The 20,632-nt window shown below is 42.2% G+C and overlaps 1 protein-coding gene across 4 annotated transcripts in view; it reads left to right on the top strand.

The window, feature by feature from the left end:
- Window positions 1-20,632, top strand: part of COL4A2 (collagen type IV alpha 2 chain) — a 185,211-nt gene that overhangs the window by 92,309 nt on the left and 72,270 nt on the right. For all 4 annotated transcript variants that reach the window (XM_075740268.1, XM_075740258.1, XM_075740275.1 and 1 more), the window contains 18 exons: window positions 872-1,006; window positions 1,089-1,133; window positions 3,286-3,402; window positions 4,106-4,177; window positions 5,733-5,768; window positions 5,862-5,924; window positions 8,725-8,760; window positions 9,430-9,471; window positions 9,993-10,067; window positions 11,869-11,913; window positions 13,114-13,176; window positions 13,886-13,930; window positions 16,241-16,294; window positions 16,558-16,624; window positions 17,874-17,975; window positions 18,381-18,536; window positions 19,545-19,637; window positions 19,935-20,101. In XM_075740268.1, the coding sequence (XP_075596383.1) occupies window positions 872-1,006; window positions 1,089-1,133; window positions 3,286-3,402; window positions 4,106-4,177; window positions 5,733-5,768; window positions 5,862-5,924; window positions 8,725-8,760; window positions 9,430-9,471; window positions 9,993-10,067; window positions 11,869-11,913; window positions 13,114-13,176; window positions 13,886-13,930; window positions 16,241-16,294; window positions 16,558-16,624; window positions 17,874-17,975; window positions 18,381-18,536; window positions 19,545-19,637; window positions 19,935-20,101 (1,413 nt within the window). The remainder of the gene's footprint in view (window positions 1-871; window positions 1,007-1,088; window positions 1,134-3,285; window positions 3,403-4,105; window positions 4,178-5,732; window positions 5,769-5,861; window positions 5,925-8,724; window positions 8,761-9,429; window positions 9,472-9,992; window positions 10,068-11,868; window positions 11,914-13,113; window positions 13,177-13,885; window positions 13,931-16,240; window positions 16,295-16,557; window positions 16,625-17,873; window positions 17,976-18,380; window positions 18,537-19,544; window positions 19,638-19,934; window positions 20,102-20,632) is intronic.

The raw sequence follows: 20,632 nt of genomic DNA, 5'->3' as shown, positions 1-20,632 counted from the left end.
ATTAAATCATCTTGGTACATGGTGCTTTGCGCCATGGAAGCATATTTCTCCAGAAAAGATTGCAGGGATTTACTATTAGTGTCATTAGTGCACTGAGTACCACAGAGCATGCAAAACATATGTGCCTTTGGTGACACTGCGTCTGGAACAGCTTTCAAATACTTTGGTTCACACATCTCAGACATACTGTCACAACCCATTACTTAAACCACCATTGTGTCATTTCAAAATGATTTTTTCCCTTGTTGATCCTTGTGATGTTGGCAGTCAACAGGGGATTATTTTTAAACAATGTTTGAAGTGGCCTGAGTAGCCGAGCCAGCGCTGGAAGGGAGAATGACAAGGGAGCCCTGTGTGCAACTCTTCAACCTGTGTGGATGCGTGCGCGTCTAATCGTTTTCAGGCTCCACAGCTAAACAGAAATATCATCCCCAAAGAGGCAGAAATTCCTGCCATTAAATATCAGACTCCATTTCTAAGAAATATGGCTACTAAGCAGATTTCACAGTTCAGCGTATTTTACTTGCTTGGAGTGTAATGGGTCATGCTGTAGGTCAGTGAGAATCACTCTTGAGAAGCCTTATTCCAAAAAAACACTTTTTTCATAGAGTAGCAGTGAATATTCAAGTAGTGAATATTGATTCGAGCGTTAATTTCCACGTATTAATAATGTCACGCACAATGTGGTCACTGTTGCTGGAGTTTCTCCGCGTGGTGTTTCCAGATGATGTTCATCAAAGAGTTTGGCCTACTGGAATGGAAAGAGATTCTGTGTTTATTTTCTCTCCAACAGATTGACTCCATTGCAGCAGTGATAACTAATGCATCACAACTGCTCCTAAATAAATGGGTTTTTTATTATTTTTATCAGGGCCAGCCAGGACTCCTTGGATCACAGGGGTTCACTGGACCACCAGGATTGATGGGGATCCCAGGAGTGCAAGGTCCCAAGGGTCACAAAGGTGAAAGAGGATATCCAGGAATAAGTGGACCCAAAGGAGAAATGGTAACTTTTGAATATCAGATGCTTTAACTAATGAGCAAAATACTGGGCAGAACATCATTTTAATTGTGCTGTTTCACTCTAGGGGCAAAGAGGAGTCACTGGATTCCCTGGGGCAGATGGCATTCCTGTAAGTAGCCAGTTACCTCATCTTTAAGAAATCACCAACTGCGAATATTGCAGCCTAGTTTAAAGCCTTTGTACTTTAATTAAAATCACTGGACTAAATTCTTCATCAGCCACGTACACACGCTCTTAAGCTAAGAACATTTGTTGAAGTGAGTGGAACTGCAGATACACAACAAGAGAGCAAAATCTGTGCTCCCACTCAGTCCCTCGGATAATTAAGGTCCGTTTGCTTTGTCCTATGGAGAAATCCCCTTGTAAAAGAAGAAAGGACGGAAATTTCCTGTGTCCCTGGAGGTTTCGCAGCTAAGTGTATTCTTTTGTAGGAAAGAGCTGTGAGATAAGTACTTCACATCTCTTAAGCTTGTGACCGAAGGACACCAGTGGGTCATTCCTTAATTAATTATTTCAGAGTTGCAAAGCACACAGAAAGACCAATGATTTTAAGAATACTAACCATTGTTACTTGCTTTATAGATCATGTGGCATGCTTGAGATAGATAGTCTTAAAAAACTTAGTGAACACTAAAAAGTGTCAAACTTTGAACAAATTGACCAGGTCCGTGAAACTGAAACATTCAAAGAGGAAAACCGGGTAAAGTTCACAGCACAGTATTTTCCCAGCTTACACTTCTTTACATCTTGTGTCATAAAATAACAAAGAAATCTGAGTCACTGGAATCCCTGGACAGAGTTCCCAGGCTTGGGTTTCCTTTGTAGTGCTCCCTGACACCAGGGCCCTGCTCTGCAGCCCACGCATCCCCATCCACTCTGCTTTCACCCTTTTTTGTTTCCAGAAGAGCTCCCTATCGAGTTTCAGGGCTTTGTCACTCACAATCTTCCTCTTCTCCCTCTTTTTCACTCTTAAAGGAAAAGCAGAAGACTCTTTTTCCCATTCATGTTAACACTCCTGAAGCCAAGGATCTTGTTCATCTCACCACACCATACCAAGTTTTTTCTAAGCACTCTAATGTCCTGTGAAGAAGAGTAAACTGCTCCCCTGTGAAGCTCCATGTTGCTATAGCTGGACCACTTCTCTTACCTGAGCAAGTTTTCCTTTTTTAGCCCTGCCTTCCCGACCTCTGCGCATTGTGTTGTGAGGGGTAGATACCTTCAGACAGTACTTGAACCTGCGTGCTCATTGCGTCCTGTCCTCAAGCTCCCCTGCCCTTCCCGCTGGGTTACTCTCTCCGACCAGTTTTCTCAGGCCGAGACACAGCACTGACCATCGGAAGGCAGATAGACAGGCACATGGAGAAACAATAACAGCACAGTGTTAGGATCTGGGGCTAGAGGCCAAGACGGGATGGTGGCAAGCCCAAATCTCTTCCAGGGTGAGGAATGCTGGTACTTGATGGAGCTAGGTAAGGACATAGACAGATTTCTTTTTCTTCTGAGTGAGGGAGCTGAAGCAAAGAGAAAACTGTTGCTCCACGTAGAGAAGAAGGGAGAAATGTTTTATCTTAGATTCTGTTTTTTCTGACTGAGTACCCCCCACAAGAAAGAGCTGCTCAAGGGCAGATTTGCTTCCCATCAGTCCCAGTGCAAATCAGAAGCAACAGCAGCTAAGGTGAATGTAGGTACAGCAGTGGAATTCCAGCTTGAGACAGGAGTCAGTTTGTGTCTCAGAGGCTCAGTGCGGAGGTTCTGCAGTGCCCCCCGCTCCCTTGCTTTGAGCCCTGCTGTTTTGTTCCCATCTCCGTACTTACAGCCTCGTTGCAACACTCAAGCTAGCTGCAAAAGCACCTCTGACTTTTTTCCCTGCTTGGAAGCTGTTCAAAGCCAGCGAGGAACCTTTCTTCCCACTTTTCCAGCGTGAAGCACTGAAATGCTTAACAGTCCCAATTCTTGGTGGCTCCCTGCACAGCAGCCTCATCTGGCTTAGTTCTCTGCCTAACAGAGCCTGCATTGAACATAGCTTTCTTACCCTTTCTGAAAGGTCCTTCACTACTCATTTTTTCATGCTGTCTGGGGCATCTGGTTCAAGCTGCAGCTATATTAAAAAAAGGCACTGTCTGTTTCTGTCTTTGAAAATCATAGTTTCCCATGGATCCAAGCCTTGGGCTTAATGTGAGAATGTCTAAATACTGTGTGACTACAGGAAAAGGAAAACTAGAAACAGATGGATAGATAAACACTTCTTTTTTCCTCAACAGGGTCATCCAGGGCAGCCAGGATCAAGGGGGAAACCGGGTCATGATGGCTGCAACGGGACAGTAGGTGACCCTGGTGATTCAGGAACTCCTGGACTGTCTGGTTTCCCTGGTACCATTGTAAGTAGCTGGCAGTAAGTGGGCACCTGAAGCTAACATTATTGCTGAAGTGAGTTTGGAAGCAAATGGGACATCTCTTAATGGGGCTTCCTTTTGGCCTAGCAGAGCATCGGTGCAGATTTACCATGGACAGACTGACTATACTTAGTTACTAATTGCAGCCAGGGCTGGGAGGCCTGCCCAGAGCTATACCTGTCACATAGATCTTGTGGGCAGATTACTTCAGGAAAACCTGTACAGCTGTATCCAACAGCGATAGAAGAATATTAAAGTTGCAATTCCTGGTGAAAGTAACCTTTTTCTTCCCTGCCCCGTGCCCGAAGCATTGGCTTTCTGTGGCGCAATACGTAGGATCATGCTGAGGTGAGCGGTGGGGCTCCTGGATGTACCAGGGCACGTGTCAGCCCTGGGGAGCTGCAGCTGCTGCTCTGGCTTGGAGGTGCTGGCCCGTAATAACTCTCCTGGGTAATGGGCTGTTCTTCCCTCGGAATCAGAAATTCGTGCTTTTATGTACCATGAGGGTTTACGCTTTGTTTCTAAACCATGAATTTCCAGAGTTAGGCATAGTCTCTGCCTCTAAACAGTGATACGTATATACTTATGAAAAACCCAATAAATATTTTCTGTGACTGATAGCTGTTTATGTGTTCACATACATGATATGGAATCTTACTTCTTTTGGGTTTTTTTTGGTCACCTGCAGGGAGTCCAAGGGCCAAAGGGCCAGAAGGGGGAGCCCTATATACTGCCACCGGACATCGCGAGCCGATACAGGGTACGTCTGTAACCCCTCTGAACTGAGCAGGTACAAATTCATGCTCAGGGCTGGTTTACACGCAGAGGGTGGAGAGTTATTTTTTCCTACACTCTGAGGGACACGTCCCAAGAGTCCTGCTTCGATTCTGTGCAGGCTTTGCAAGGCAGCTTCTGCTTTCTCTGGTGACAGCAAAGCCTATCTGATTCAGGGGAAAAAAATCTCTGCTCACTTATTTGCAAGGAATTCCACCCTACCGGTGGGATTGCAGAGGCACTGGAGATGTTGTAGTCCAAGGATTACCCTCTCTATTCAATGACTACCTCTGTATCATGCATGGCAGAATCATTCTTTTGCCATAGTTTTGTCCATTGAATGATTCTATTTGATGTTAGCATCCTTTCTGTACAATTTTATTGCAGGAATTTGGTTGACTTGGGATAAAATACACTTTGATATATTATTTAGTTATTTAGTAAACCCCAAGTATTCCAATGGGTGCTTTTACTGGATCTAATCGTTAGAACTTGTTTTGTAATAACTTGTAGCTTTTTCTCCTGTATATAGTCTTGTATCATTTGAAGGCATTAGATAGAGATAAGAGATTACATATGCGGTTAGAGTATAAATTCTGGCAAATTTGTGTACAAAGCTACATCTGAACTGTACTCAGCACAGAAAGGATCTGCTGACATCTTTTATGTATGTTTTGTGCCAGTGACGAGTGCCAAAATAGGTTTTTCTATTGACATATTTGTAAGTTGCCTGTATTTTTTAATGGAATCTTCCTTTCAGAAACTCTTTAAATCTGTGCTTATTAGCAGTTAGGAATGATTAAGTAATTATTAAGAGTTGCTCAAGTATATTGTTGCCAAGGATGGATATTGACACCCATATTCATTTCAGAATGTACTTCGTCCCACAAATTATTCTGTTAACTAAATTCAAATTAACTAAATATTAACTAAATAGTTAGGATGCTATTCAAAATTATTAAAGGTGTCTGGACTGAATATTGCATTATTTATGGGTATTGGAAGGTCTTTGGACTAGAACATTTTTGGATCCAATTTCCAAAAACATTTCAACATGTACTGCAGTTAAAATATGTGGTCACTGAAAACAGTATGTTCCAAATGCTTTTAGTGACTCAGAAGAGAATCAAAACGATTCTGTAATTCCCAGGCAACTCATGAAAAATGAGCTTGTACATTTTAGCTAAGGTTATAGCCCTATTTAAGCCACTGGTTAGATGAGCTTTTTCAAAAAAGAATTAAACATGGTCTGTTGTCCATGTCAGCCTTATAGTTTGGATCCTTAACTTCCCTAGCCAACTTTGTACCCTCCTACTGTATTGCATGCAACTATGTCAAATATAGAAAGTACAGAATCCGTACAGCCCACATTTGGTTATCTCAACACCTGTATGGAATGCATATACATGTAAGAGATTGTGTAGCATTGTATGCTCTGATTAGGTTTTGGAATGAGAAAAAAATTAACGATTGAGAAAAAGATTTTATTCAATTTTGTATATAGTAGTTACTGCATTTTTTACTTCTTTGGTTTTTTGTAGGGGGAACCTGGGGATCCAGGATTCAGTGGTTTTCCAGTAAGTAGTATTACAGCGAATGTGATAAAATGTCAATAGTAACTGATACCAGAACAACATTAATTGATCGTTGGGTTTCTTTTTTTTTTTAAGGGACCTTCGGGTACGCTGGGTATTCAAGGACCTGTTGGTCCAAGAGGAGAGCGAGGAAGACCAGTAAGTATGTTTAAAATATGTTCTGTAGGAAATTAACCTAAGAGAAGAATCATCTCAGCAAGTTCCATTATGTTGGATTGTAACCTAGCAAATGGATAGAACAAAACAGGTTAGAAACAGCAAGTAGGTGTCCTCGGATGCACAGCCTTTTAAAAAGCATTGGAAGACACTGATTCTGCAAAGATGAATATTGCAAAACCAGGTATATTTTCTTTTGCCCTGCATTGCCCGAGGCTTTTGATTTATATTGTATATCTTTAACCTCCCTTAAAGAAACTTGTTTGTAAAATTTATTGAATGCAGTCCCGTCTACACCCCCCTACACTGAGTTATCAAAGATATCAGGTCCTAAATATGTTATCTTTTCTGCTTAGAAAGGATATGTATATTAGGTCTCCACTCTTCCCACAGGAGATTGAATAGATAACATTCTTCATTAGTATTTAGAATACAATTTTATTTTTAAACTATTTTTTCAGTCATTTTTTCCAAAATCAACATTTACAGCATTGACGTTGACAACTGTTGATGAATAGTTCTTTGGGAAGATTGTGTTCTCTTCAGATACCATTTTCTACATTTCTTATTACCATAGTTAATGGTTTTGTGGGTGAGAAGCAGATGTTCAAATTCAATATATTTCATTTTCTTTAGGCTTGCTTTATTTTCCTGTAAGACAGCTTTATAGCATTTGCTTTTTTGTCTGCTTTTTGTTTGTTTTGTCAAAATCCACTTCAGATCTGGTCTACATCACTGGGGAAGGGAAAAAAATATTTCAATGTTTCTTACACACAGCCTCCACAGCTGTTTGCAGGGACACCCTCCCTCCCCCCATACAAAAAAAAAAAATCTAGGACTAAATCCACAGCACACTAAGCCTCTCCAAAGTTAATTTTCTGCAGTGCCTGTTTTATCATCTGGAGTAAGCTGCACCTTGTCTTTCTCCTCTGGTCCTTGGGAAGGGAAGACTCCTCAGTCCTTTACTTACTCTTTCACTAGAGTGAACCCACGAAGTTCATGAGCTTCACGCAGGAGCCCAGCCTGCAATAACTCATATTCCCAGTGCACTGTCTTGGATGTTAGGGGTGCCATACATTTTCTGAGCCCTGTGACCACAGCCCTCTGGTTGCCATCTTGGTAACATCTATTTTGAAAACTCTTCCAGAGTAGACTGATCCCCATCATCTCCAGCTCTTAGCAAAATATATCCAACTATATTTACCATTTCTAAAGCAGTGGCTCATCTGTGAGAGTGCATCATTCCTGTTCTCTAATTCTAGATCGCCCATGAAGGCAAGCGTGGCTCCCCTAAGTCCCTGCAGGGCCTCCAGGCAGTGGGATGCCCTGCACACTGCATCTGCCCAGCAGATTAGGCAGTGGCTCACAGAGTACTTGACGAACCAAAACTGCTTTAAAAGTAATTTTTTCAGAAGTCGATTGTTTATGCACACAAAGATACATAGCAAGGCAGAGATGCACAGCAAGTTCACGTCCCACCTGCTTGATGTTATATTTTTCCTTGCAAGTTGGGCTTGATTTTGCATAACCCAGTTACATCCCCTTCAGGGCTCAGTAGGTAGATAGTTTGATCTGCAGCTGACTCTCTTTTCATAGAATCAGAGAATGGTTTGGGTTGGAAGGGACCTCAAAGATCATCTAGTTCCAACCCCCCTGCCATGGGCAGGGACACCCTCCACTAGACCACGTTGCCCAAAGCCCCATCCAGCCTGGCCTTGAATGTTTCCAGGGATGGGGCATCCACAGCTTCTCTGGGCAACCTGTGCCAGTGCCTCACCACCCTCACAGTGAAGAATTTCTTCCGAATATCCAATCTAAATCTACTCTCCTTCAGCTTAAGGCCATTGCACTTTGTCCTGTCACTCCATGCCCTTGTAAACAGTCCCTCCCCAGCTTTCCTGTAGGCCCCTTCAGGTACTGGAAGGCTGCTATAAGGTCTCCCTGGAGCCTTCTCTTCTCCAGGCTGAACAACCCCAACTCTCTCAGCATGCCCTCATAGGAGAGGTGCTCCAACCCTCTGATCAGCTTCGTGGCTCTCCTCTGGACTCTCTCCAACAGCTCCATGTCCTTATGTTGGGGCCCCCAGAGCTGGATACAGTACTCCAGGTGGGGTCTCCTGAGAGCGGAGTATGCCTCTTATTCACCATCTTCCTGTCTGAACAGCTCATGTTTCTTATTCACCCCATCTTTCCTGGATTTGACAGAATTTTTAATGTGTAGAGCCCTTTGGAGCCTGTTAGCTACCATAGCTGACTGAAGCAAGACAGGTTGTCTCTCCAATTGATGGCTTTCCTACTGCACTTGGAAGACTCTGGCAGCATTTTTTTCCTGTTACAGTTTCATTTCCCACCATCTTCCTTTGCTTTCATTCTGTACTACACCAAATAGGTAATCTGAGATGCACACGATAGTTCAACTCCCTTTACGGACCGATACAGTACTAAGACACCAGTCCAGTGAAGCACTTAAAGACATGCTTATCTTTGGATATGAGCTTAAAATGTTATTAAGTCAGGATCCAAAAGCACAAACTCTTATGGGATTTCATTAGGTCTAAGCTGGGAGATTCTTATTCTGTTAGGAAAGATTACAATGTGACTTAGGAGGGTGTTTTTCAGAACAGTAAAACACAGCTAATACACTGAGGATAGCACATTGAATGCTGAGGAATACACTGCCTTCTAAATATAGACTTATATTTCAGACATAAAGTAAGTGACCTGCTGCATGTATTGATTAGAAAGCAACAAGTAACTTGCTGTCCTCTATTGTGTTCCCCCAGGGACCACCAGGGCCCCCAGGACCACCAGGACCACAAGTAAGTCTTTGTGTCAGAATTGTTTATGTTGATTTTGTGTCGCTGAGGTTTATCCAAGACCCACTTGAAGGCAGTAAAATAAAGCACCACAGGCTGCACCAAAGGCTGTGTAGCACAAGACCTTCTGTGTTGGCGGCATACCACAAGAAGTTAATCTTACGCTGGGATCACCTACCCTGAAAAGATTAAACCAGTTCTAGAGCCAGATTTAATTTGCTACTGTAGTCACAGTAGCTTCCCATGAACAGAGAATCCTTGCAGTCTTTACAATATTCAATTATATCTCAGCGGAAAAATATATGAGCTCATTGTTCCAGCTCACTTAGGTATTTTTATTTAACATTCAGTGCTATTAAAAAAACTTGCAAAAGAAATGCTTGATCTTTTCATGATGTTACTTAGTGAATGACTCAAAGTCTGTTGTAAGAAGCACTGGTAGCATGATTTTAATTAGAGTTGTTGTCTTTCGGAATGTTTAGGTCTATAAAAATACTTCTAAATCTATAAAAATACTTTGAGGTAAGCCTAGACTATTATTTGATTGCAGTTCTTCCATGGTGTCCTACAGACTTGTAAGCCTGAAAAGGCCTTCAAGCATATTTAAATTTGGATTTTACATTAGCGAACTGAGTTGTACACTTAGTAAATCTTGACCTATTGTTTTTGCAGGGCAACAGAGGCCTTGGCTTCTATGGAGAAAAAGGTGAACAGGTAAAGGAAAACTAATGAATTAATATCATTACTGAAAGAGAAGTTGATGTTATTTGCTATTTATAAAAGAACCTATTTTAAACACTCTCTTAATTTGCAAATGTATTGTGTAATTACAAGATAAAAACAGTCGAGTATAGCTTTGAAAGTAATGATAACCTCCAAAAGGAATGTCATAGCTGAACTAACTTCTACATGTCTAGGTCTAGCTCTGCCCTCATTTACAGCAACGCAGAGGTAACGCTTCTGAAATTTATAGAGCCAGACCACTTTATATAAAGTGATAATCTTTACCATCATTCTGGAAGCATAAAGGGCAAGAGCAAGTATTGCTATGTGTTTATCCCAGCAGAAAATAAATTTATCTTGCTACCAATTTATTCAGAGGTTTAGAATTAAACTCCTAGCAGGGGCAAATCTGCGTTGCTCCTTTTGTTGCAGTTCTTTATACCCTGTACTGATCAACAGCTTGAAAAGGTATTATAACTGTTAGTAAATATGCTCTTGTGCTTTTCTTGCAGGGCCCCCCAGGTCCTCCAGGTCCCCCTGGGCTTCCTACAAGAGAACTGATGGGTGTCCCCTCTGACAAACACAAGGTAACTACAGGGCATTTTGCCAAAATACACAAGGAACTAAGACCTCTGCAGTGCCAGAGCTAAAATATTGTAGAATGTGCTTTTACATATAGTACTTAAAAGACTTTAGTATATTAAAAGAGAAATCTGCTACTTTCCCATAGCTTGGATCATGAAGTATTCATTGCACTATGGTGGCTAAAGTCATTCAGAAAGCACTTCCCACAGACTAGAGGTGCCTTAGGCAAACTCGTTCTTTTTATTTAAGTATGCAACTACTGGCCATGACTCACATCTTCTCATTTTACAAGCAGAAATACCTGCTGATAAATCATTCAATATCTTATTTTTCATAACAGTGAGTGAAATTTTCTTCCTGTAAAAGAAGCATATCTTTAGGGAAGCTATCTGAATTACTGTGTTTGTTTATATAACTTATCTATATGGTGCAGATATCTGTATACTTACAGTTAAGGCTTGTTCATACACATTGGAGAAATCCTCAACAGCGTGATGCAGTTTATTCTCACCTGTTGCTTCTTGCTGGGTGCAGAGGCATTCATACCCTGTATCCATATATTCTGTATCAGACACCATCTCCAGACCAGTAGTTTTTCATCCCAGATCTGAAGTTAGAAAGTTTACATGGCTCATGCAATTTCTGCAGTAAGATAACTAAATTGGTATGATAGTAAAAGATCTAAAAATGCCTTTGACAGTCTGCAGTCTGCATTAAGTAACATACATGTTGGGATTTCCATGATAAGCAGAGACATCTGTATACGAGCTGTTTATCTGGAGAGCCTTTATATTCAGTGGAGATATCGTCAATGTAGCGAATGGACTTTAGGCTTGTTTTGGGTCCGGCTGGGGTGGAGTTAATTTTCCCCACAGCAGCCCTCATAGCACTGTGCTGTGTATTGGTATTGAGCAAAGTGTTGGTAACACACTGGTGCTTTGGCTGCTGCTGAGCACAGCACCAAGGCTTCTCTCCAACATCCCCCTCACCAGTAGGCTGGGGGTGGGCAAGATCTCGGGAGGGGACATGGACAGGACAGCTGACCCAAACTGACCAAAGGGATATTCCATACTATGTGGCATCTGCTTCTGCAATAAAAGCTAAGAAAAAGGAGGAGGAAGGGGGGGCAATTGTTATTTACATTTGTCTTGCGGAGCAACCACTCCACGTACTGAAGACCTGCTTCCCAGGGAGTGGCTGGACATCATCTGCTGATGGGAAGTATAGAATAAATCTTCTGGTTTCCTTTGCTTCTGCACACGTCCTTTTGCTTTATTAACTACCTTTATCTTGACCCATGAGGGTTTTTTTTTTCCATCTTATTTTCTCTGCCCCTGACCTGCTGAGGAGGGGAGTGATAGAGTGGCTTGATGGGCACCTGCCCTCCAGCCAGGGTCAGCCCACCACAAGGCTATGATTTGTCTCATCCTAACAGGAACTCTTACTTTTGATCAGACAATTCATAGATAACCAGTAGGTAAAAATGGGAGAATGTGCATTTATTTATAGGCATTACTCAGGCACTCACCACCCAGGCATCTCATGAACAAGCCTGGAAACAACCTGAGGTGTTCACATTCCTAGAAACCTTTTCAGAAAAATTGTCAAGCATTTTTTAAAAAAGCGACTGTAAAAACTTCTTATGAAAACATGCATTTCATATGACAAGTGTATGTATAAAGAACAGCACAAGAGTGATGTTTTTTTCTCTTGATAAACATTTGTCACTTGGTGTGGTAGAAAAGTTACTGAAATGTAAATAGGAATGCCTAACATATCTGAATACTTTTTCTTTATTGTTAGGGTGAAAGAGGAGAACCTGGACAGAAAGGGGAAGCTGGAATTCCAGTAAGTCAAGTGGAGAAAAACAAAGACAAATAATAATATTGGAGTTAATACTGGTGCATTCTTCATTGAAATGATGCAATATAGATATAGAGCAATGTAAGCAGAGACACCAGTTCTGGTGCTTTAGAAAAACTGAACAACATGACGTATAATAACTCCACAGTGCAATCAGTTGTTCTCTTACTGGTTTACCAAAATAAGATTTTCCTTCACACATTTTTTAATTTTAGCTTTAACTATTAATAAATCTCTTTACTGCTGCTGATCTGCTGATCTATGTTTAAAAATTCCACTAAATTTCATTAAGTAAGTATATATGGACATTTTCTCAATCCTTTTCAGTCTACTCTTTGGCACATACAGACTTTTGCTCTCATTGGTCATTGAGTCTGTTGAGTAAGTGGAGAGTAATCCCATGTGTTGCTGTATCATTTAGACCTGTCAACCAGGCTTGACGGAATGTAGTTTAGTTAGCTCACAGGCAACCTCTAGACTGTCTAAATAGCTTTGCCATTGAGTGGTTCCTTTTTACTTCCCAGAGTGGTTTAATATACAGTCTTTACCAATTAGGGATGCCTCACCGAGCATTTTGCAGAGCTTTGTTTTCTCAGATGGTCTGGTCAGCTTCTCCACAAGGTTATGGGAGAAGGTCGCGGTGTGAGGCCTGGTGCCCTCCCTGTGCAGTTGCTAGCCAGTTCTTCAGCTGCTGTTCAGATTTTACACATGTAGAAGTTTGTTGACTGCATTAGGAAAACCGTAGATTTTATGCAGATGTAGCAAAAGGAGATATGTGTTTCTCCCATTTTCTTTTTGATAGTAGGATGGATAGCAGCATGCCTGTGTTTGCCAAACAGCTCTCTGAAGCTACAGTTTGGTCATGAGCTGAGTTGCTTAATTGGTTGTATAGCTGAACAATTGCTTTGGCTCTTCTTCAGAGGTGCAGCCACAGAAGAAATAAAAAAGAGGGAGATGAGAGGAGGGAAACCTTGTCCTCTCCCTAGTGGCCTGCTCCTGCTATTGTGATGAAGCAAGCATGTTACACTTAATTTTAAGGACAACAGTTCTTTCACATGCAGCTATTATTAGATCCTCCATGCATTACAATGATGTTTTCATCCTGTTTAGCTTCCATTAAACAGTGTTAGAATTTTTTTGCACATAATGAAGAAATGCGTTGAACTGACTTGTAATGTTTCCTAGGGTGCACTTCTCTATGTTCCTGAAAAAGGTGAAGAAGGGGTAATGGGCTTCCCAGGACAAAGGGTGAGTCACTCATTAAAGGTAAAATTCACCCAACTGAATGTGCAAATCCAAGCTGAGAGTTTGCCTTCAGGAACAAAATGCAGATTAACAAACTATAGAAATGAGAGCTCTTCAGCCTACCAGGTTGTGGCCAGCTCTAGATTGCCTGATATAAGAAAGCAAAAAGGCCACTTTGAAATGGTAGTGGGAGGAGGGCCCCACGGGACTCCCTGGTATGCCTATACCATCATTGGGAAGCCTGGTGTATCTCTTACCTAAAGCTGTGCTTGCTAACCACAGCTACTGCCCTGGTTCTCAGCACAGACTGTATTTCATTATTCCCATCTTGGAACCCCAGGAAAAAAAGCTAATTTAAATACTGTTACCTTGCAGCATCCATGGATGCTTTTTCTGGGGCAGTGTTTCTAAAGTGCTTAAACAGAGTGAGAACAGTACTCAGCATAGATTTTTAAAAAAATCTTAGCCATCTTTAAAATCTTCATGGTCAATTTACAATGTGTTGATTAAAAGATAAAAATCAAATACCGGATTAGATTTCAGACCTGTTCATTTGCACCATACATGGATCTCATTGAAAAAGTATCTGAACTCTGTTAATGTTAGAGTTTCAAGCTGTTGGATTTCTTTCATCTAAGAAATAATAGTGGTTCTTAACCATTAGGATGTTAGGATGTCACTTTATTTTGCTAATTTTATTGTGCCTCCATAGGGACTGCCTGGCATCAATGGTTTTCCAGGACTCAGTGGAGAAAGAGTGAGTATTTCATACAAGACTGTTGTTTCTAACACATATGTAGACAATCTGTCTGAAAAGTAAACCATAAAGGACAAATTCTGCCTGTAACTACACCAGCTGTAGTCTAACAAATATAATCTGGATTCATCCATCACTGTAATTTGGGGTCTGTTAGTTTTCTCATCAGTGAGGAAAAAAAAAAAAAAGCGCCCTATAATTAAAGTCTGGTTTGCTTAAAACATGAGCATGTTTTAAGAGCACTACGGGGAGGTGTCATCTTCATTGTTCCCATTACTACGACCATGATTTCTATAATTTTCTTCCTACATGCAGAAACTTACTTTTTTGAATAGCCTTCTGCAGATGTGGTTGAGATGTATGGTTATCTTGAATATCACAAAAGAAGAAGAAGAGAAGGAAACTGATAAATATACCAGTTAAATCTCTGTCCCCATGGAAACACACCCAAATATTTAAAATAGCATTCTGTCAGACAGAGAAGGGCTCATACTTTCTATTTGTGCTCAGACAAGGCTTCTTTGGTTAGCATTAGAAATCACTTCCATGAGGTATTCAAATAGCTGTGGGATGCGTGACTTTTCCATGCTTCTCTGTCCTTAGTTGTTTAAGGAGTTGTCCTGCCACCAAGGCAAAGCAAGAGTAACATGAAACATAGGGGATATGAAAACACATGAAATATGAAAAATATCATTTGCACAGCCATTCAGTCTGATCACAAAACCTGGTGGTATGGAAGAGAACATGCTGTCAGTAATACGTATGTGGAGAGTCTGATACAAAACCCGTTAAAGCCAAATGGTTGACCTTATTATAGGTTCATGTTCCAGTCAGAAATGGCCAGTGGCTTCCTCTTATGAAGGTGAATCTTGGCAACAATTTTAGTGGAATGTACATTGGTTTGGAAGGAGTGTCATTGTATAACGTGTGTATGAGAGGGAACAGACTACTCGATGTGCTGTTCACAATGACCCCCTTTTTCTTGGTTTTTGAGTGATTTGAAAAGTCCTGCCTGCACACATTAGCTGAAGTCGCAGTTAAGTAGGAAGCTGCTGGATTCACTTTCAAACCACCAGCTCCACCTAGTGTAAAGAGATTTTACACCTGATACACAAGAGACTCCTTTCTGATGTAGTGATGCTGCCGTCATGGAAAGGTCTCTGAAGTGTGCAGTCCAGTTTGTGGCATCTTGCTGAGAGCTGTGGTATTTGTAGTGCTTCAGAACTGCGTAAAGCGACTTACAGAACTGGTTATTAAAATTCAAGTTCTGTGTAGGAGTTGTTCCCACTGTGAAACTCAGGAGATGCTAAATTTTTTAAAGAGCTGGCTAATAATCTAACTAGTGTGAATTATACAAATCTACTGCTTTCAGTGAAACTGAGTTAACTGATATCAGTTGAGGATTTGGCCACTTTTTTCTGCTAAAAGTTTGCCTTTTTAACACTAGTCTTTTTCCAGAGTACATATGAACGTTTTCTTTAGAGAACAAAAGTTGTCAAAGAACTGGGTGAAGCGCACAGATTCTGATCTCTTATGTATCAGCATCACTGACATCTGCACTTTGCTGCGGGTATCCCCAGCAGCTGAAATACATTCTCATGCAATAGGATGTATCGTGGTTTACCACACGTGTTTTAATCCCCGTGCTTTGGATTTCAAACCTTTTAAATGAATGAAGTAGTGTAACATTTGCTGGGGTAGGGATGGAAAATTTTCTCTGGGATACAGCTTGTATCTGGGATACAGCTTGTATCCCAGAAGTCTGGGGAACCCCTCTTGGGCCAAACAAGCTCCAGTCGTCTGGAAAACAGCAGGAAGGACCTGTGCACTTCAATGCTATTTCACTACTCGCTGTTTGCATTCCAGTGAAAATATGTCCACTCATAATGACTCAGACACGTTTAGTGTTCTTGCAACAGGTTGGTGTGTTCTGGCTGCCTGGCCCACATGTCTCAGGGTCAACCAGCATGGAGGGGATCCCTGTTCTCCTCCCCGATCCTGCAGCCTCCGAGGGGACAGAGCGAGTGTCGGCGCTCCTTCCATCTGCACCACTGCCAGGGGTGACAGAGCCTGCGGCACAGCCGGTCCCTCTTGGCTTTGACAGGAGTTAGGCTTGGTCCAAGAGTTAGAACATCAAAACATGAGGAGATTTAATGGTATTACCTGAATTACTACACCTCAAGGAGGCAACTGCTCAGCTCTGTTGCATAGTTTTCACACTAACATCGGAGGAAGCCAGCTGCTACAGACCAAATAATTTTATTCTTTCTCTGATAAAGGAAAAGTCAATCACTTTTATGTGTATTACAGGGTTTTCCAGGATTTGATGGTCCACCAGGTGGCTATGGTCCTAGGGGAAGCAAGGTACTGCTTTACTTTCATTTGCTAGAAGCAATAAACCAGATGTCATTTTGCTTTCTTTTCTGTGATGTAATAACAATTGTGTTTGTCATCATTGTAGAACCAGTTATATGGTTTGTTAACTTGAAATCTCTGAGATTTCTTAAAAGTCACGCCAGTGCTTTTGAAAGGTTGTTTCTTTGTGTTTCGTGGGCATACCTTTCCATTTTAAAAGAAATTCTCTAGAATAATGTGCTTAGATGTGATACTTCAACTTCTGATAACAGGGGGAGCCAGGCGAGGTCGGTCTTCCAGGACCAGTTTCCTATATTCCTTCCCACATCCCAAGGAAAGGTACGTCTTCTTGCTTAGATTGCTTATCTTAGCTACATTTTACTACCTTCTACATAGATCAAAGGCATGAAATCCTGACAATTCAACTCCTTAAAAAACTGTGGTTTGCTAAACTGTTCCAGAAGTATAATTGCCTTCCAAGAGGGTGCCCTAATCACCTTTTTGCAGGCAGGTGGCTTCTTTGTCTCTCCTGCTGAAGCTGGATTGCTATACAAAAGGCATCCGTGCATTCCTGTGTCCACAGGGAAGAAACAAACAGAAGAGCGTGTGACTTTGTTGTCTAGTGAAATGAAGAATGGGAGAGTGTCTTCTGTGTCCTGTTTCAGAGACTCTGGATAAAGTGCAGCAATGGCAGGATAGCAAAGATCGTTCTTATAATCTGGTATTTAGAAAGCAAAAAAACCCCAAAAACATTTTAAAAGTCTTGAGAAATAGAAGAGGACTTTTTTTCTTTTTTTTTAATTTGACAAATTTCCTTTGTGATCTTTTCAGTAGGCTTGTAGCACCCACCGTCAGCTGTCCTCATACTGTTGTATTTACTAGTCTTGTTGAAAGCCGGAGACTCTAACAATGAATGGTTCCCTTCCTCCCAGGCAAAGGGGGCAAGAGGCCCAAAACATGGTTCAAATCACCCCGAATACCCTGCCAGGCTTTTAGGAGCAGGAGAAACTCTGTAGAGAGAGGAGGAACCAGGCATGGGGCTGGACACACTGTATGTCCTCCACTATCATTGACCTGTGACAAAAGGACAATACTTTCTGCAGGCAGTAGCTGGGCCGGGCAGATGCTTTTGGTGGGAAGCAGAGAAAAGCTCACATATGATATGTCTGTTATAGTGGGAACTTCTTGTAGGGAAAAGGAGAGGCTCTGCTCAGAGAGCTGGTCTTCTGTGCTTTCCAGGAGCAATGCAGCTCTAGTGGCATATTAGTAAGAGCCGAGAGATATTCTCCTTCTTCCTGGGCTTGGTGGCTCCACACCATTCCTGTCACAGGCCATGCTCAGCTCCCAGGTATTTGGGCTTTACAGAAATCTCTCAGATATACATCTTTATTCAGACTGAGGCAGCATGAGGTAGCAAGTTTTTGCATTTCTAAAGCTACCTTTAAGCAGCGATTGTAAATTCTAATATTCGGAAACTTTTGAAGTTCCTGATTTTTACTTTTTAAGAATTGAGCAATCTGTCTGTATTTATGGGTCACAAACAGCATCATGCTAACATGTATTTTGTGGAACTGGGGATGTCTTTCAGGTGCAAGAGGTGATCCAGGCTTTCCAGGTGTTTCTGGACTACAGGGAGACCCAGGAGAGGAGGGAGATCGTGGGCTGCCTGGTCTTCCTGGATTCTCTGATGGTAAGGTCCCAGCAACACATGTTCCAACAGCTTAACTTTACAGCGAGTTTTAACTGATACAGGGTCAGGGTGGGGGAAATACATGTGCGGACTGTGGAATATGCAGTGCAGAGTGGTAGATAACTAACTGGGGGGGCAAAAACCAAGAGAAGCATTTTCCTTCGGCCTCGATGGGGCTCTGGCAAAACAACCAAAGTAGAGATGATGACAGAGCCTTGCTTCAGTAACTGCAATTGATTTGCTCAAGTGAAAAGTGCAGTTGCCGTTTTTGCTCTGTGATAAAGATCTCCATTTTTCCTTGCACGCTAGATGCAGTTGCATGAACTTTCCCTTCTGCTACATTACAGCTCTTTGGGCAGCGTTGCTAAGAAATTGTTCTGAACTTCTTCCCTGGTTCTGTTTCAGTGGATGGGGATAAGCCAGGCTTACCTGGAGAAATTGGACCAAAAGGTGAAAAAGGTGAATTAGGATCTCCCGCTTATCAGGCAGGCCCACCTGGGTTTCCGGGTAAGCACGGCACACCAGGACTCCGTGGTCCACCTGGTCCCACTGGATCCCCTGGTAAGTGCATGAAGAAAGATGGTGAGAACTCATAGGAACATTTTTGCTTATTTTAAAGATAGCTGTTGGCAAGGCAAAATGAGAAGGTAGATCGAGGGAATGAAACGAAATGGGTGGCAGGGAGGACACACAGGGGAGAAGTGTTGTATGCTAGTCAACAAAGGAAAGGTTTGCATGGTTTTTAGACATTCCTGGCAACATTTGAAAGAAAAGAAGGTCTGTTTTGAGCTGGGGGAGGAATACGAGTGTCAAGGAGTGTCTGGGAGAGCTGGATTTCTTCCTTAGACTGGAGAAGAGAAAGCTATGGGGAATCTTTCCATACCTCTCAGGAGGCCATAGGGAAAATGGAACTAGGTGCTTCACTAAGAAGCACAGCAACGGTGCAAGAAGCAATGGTCATAAGCTGCAACAAGGGAAGTTCTGCTTAGATATTAGGAGAACCTTTTTGACCATGAGGGTGGTCAGACACTGGAACAGGTTGCCCAGAGAGGTTGTAGACTCTCCATCTTTGGAGATAATACTCAGCTGGACAAGGCCCTGTGCAACTTGCTGTAACTTTGAGGTTGGCCCTGCTCTGAGCAGAGGGTTGGACCAGATGGCCTCACTTCTGACTGACATGGTGCTGTTCCTGTGTGAAAAGCACCACGCTGCAGTGCAAGAGCAGGAGTGGAGAAAAAGATGTGCAGGAGGTGATCCAGAGTAGGCGGTGTGTGGTACTGCAAAGTAGGTTGTGCTGAAAGAGAAGACCAAAGGAATTCAGGGTGAGAGAGAGCAAAGAATGGCAAGGATCATCTCGAAGTTACTGAGAATGGGTGTGGGAAGCTGTGAGAAGAGAGAGGGAGGAAGAGAGCAGGGAATAGGTAACAACAGGCTGTGTTAGACAGTAAATGACAATTAGGGGAAACAGAAAAGGGCAGATGCAGTGCAGCTCAAAGGAATAGGGAGGAAAGAGAAGAAAAGTAAATCTACAGTGGATTAATTTATATTTTTATTTAATTAAACTTCTAGGTTCTCTCTTTGGATTAAAAGGACAGGAGGGGACACCAGGTAGACTTGGCATACAAGGTTTCCCTGGGCCAAGAGGACAAAAAGGACCTAAAGGTAGGTTATAGCAGGTGACTCGATAGATGATCTGCTGTTATGCTTTGTGTAAAGCTCCCATTGTATTCAGTCTGAGTTTATTGAACTATGACATGCTTGAGGACCGACGAGTTTGATCTGGGGCTAACACAACAAGGAAACATTGTGTTAGTTTCTTGTAAGAAAAAAAGAAGTACTTTTCTCAAGTATTTGAGAAACTACTCAAGTATTCTCAAGTCTCTATATAAAATGGATACAACTGAACCTCTATTTGTTGTGACAGAGCATTCTTTCTTCTCTTTCCAATCCTTTCCTTAGGTGAAGAAGGGGATTGCAGTAAATGCCTTGTGGGTGATGAAATCAGAAGGGGCTCTACTGGCCACCCTGGCCCTCCTGGCTTTCCAGGAACCCCTGGCCAGCCTGGGAGGAAAGGAGAACCTGGTGATCAAGGACCACATGGTATTCCTGGCTACCCTGGAGCAAAAGTGAGATACTTGAACTTTCATTCAGTGTTTGCCCTGGAATTGAGTAAGAGGAGGCTAGGGAAAACCTAACATGCATGCCTTTTTTTTTTAGTGAGCATGAATATAATTATTCAGAACTAATGCTAAGTGGCATAAAATAGTCAATGGTAAATGAGTCTGTAAGCTCTGGGCCTTGGTGCCTACCATGGGTTTGGTCCTGTGATTGGAAGGTCAGAAGCTAGCAACACCACTTTCAGATGAGCTGTTCAGGAGGAGGATTCTGCATTATGCCAGGGGATCAGGAATGCCAGAGACTGGTCTTTAACTTCACCACAGTTTGCCTTTGCAAGAGAGGAAATCTCCTTCCTTCGGGATTTTCAAAGCTTGACTAGGCAAGGCCTTGAGCAACTTGCTGTAGCTCCAGGTGCTGGGTTGGAGCAGGGACCTCCAGCTCTCCCTTCTAACCAAAACCTTTCCCACAGGTCTGTGGTTTGGGGCAGGTCAGTTAATCACTCTGTGCCCAAGTTCTTATCTCTGGTAAATGAAGGCAGT

This window comes from Balearica regulorum, chromosome 1 (genome assembly GCF_011004875.1).
Source record: "Balearica regulorum gibbericeps isolate bBalReg1 chromosome 1, bBalReg1.pri, whole genome shotgun sequence".
NCBI lineage: Eukaryota > Metazoa > Chordata > Aves > Gruiformes > Gruidae > Balearica > Balearica regulorum.
This window is presented reverse-complemented; position numbering and strand designations above follow the sequence as displayed.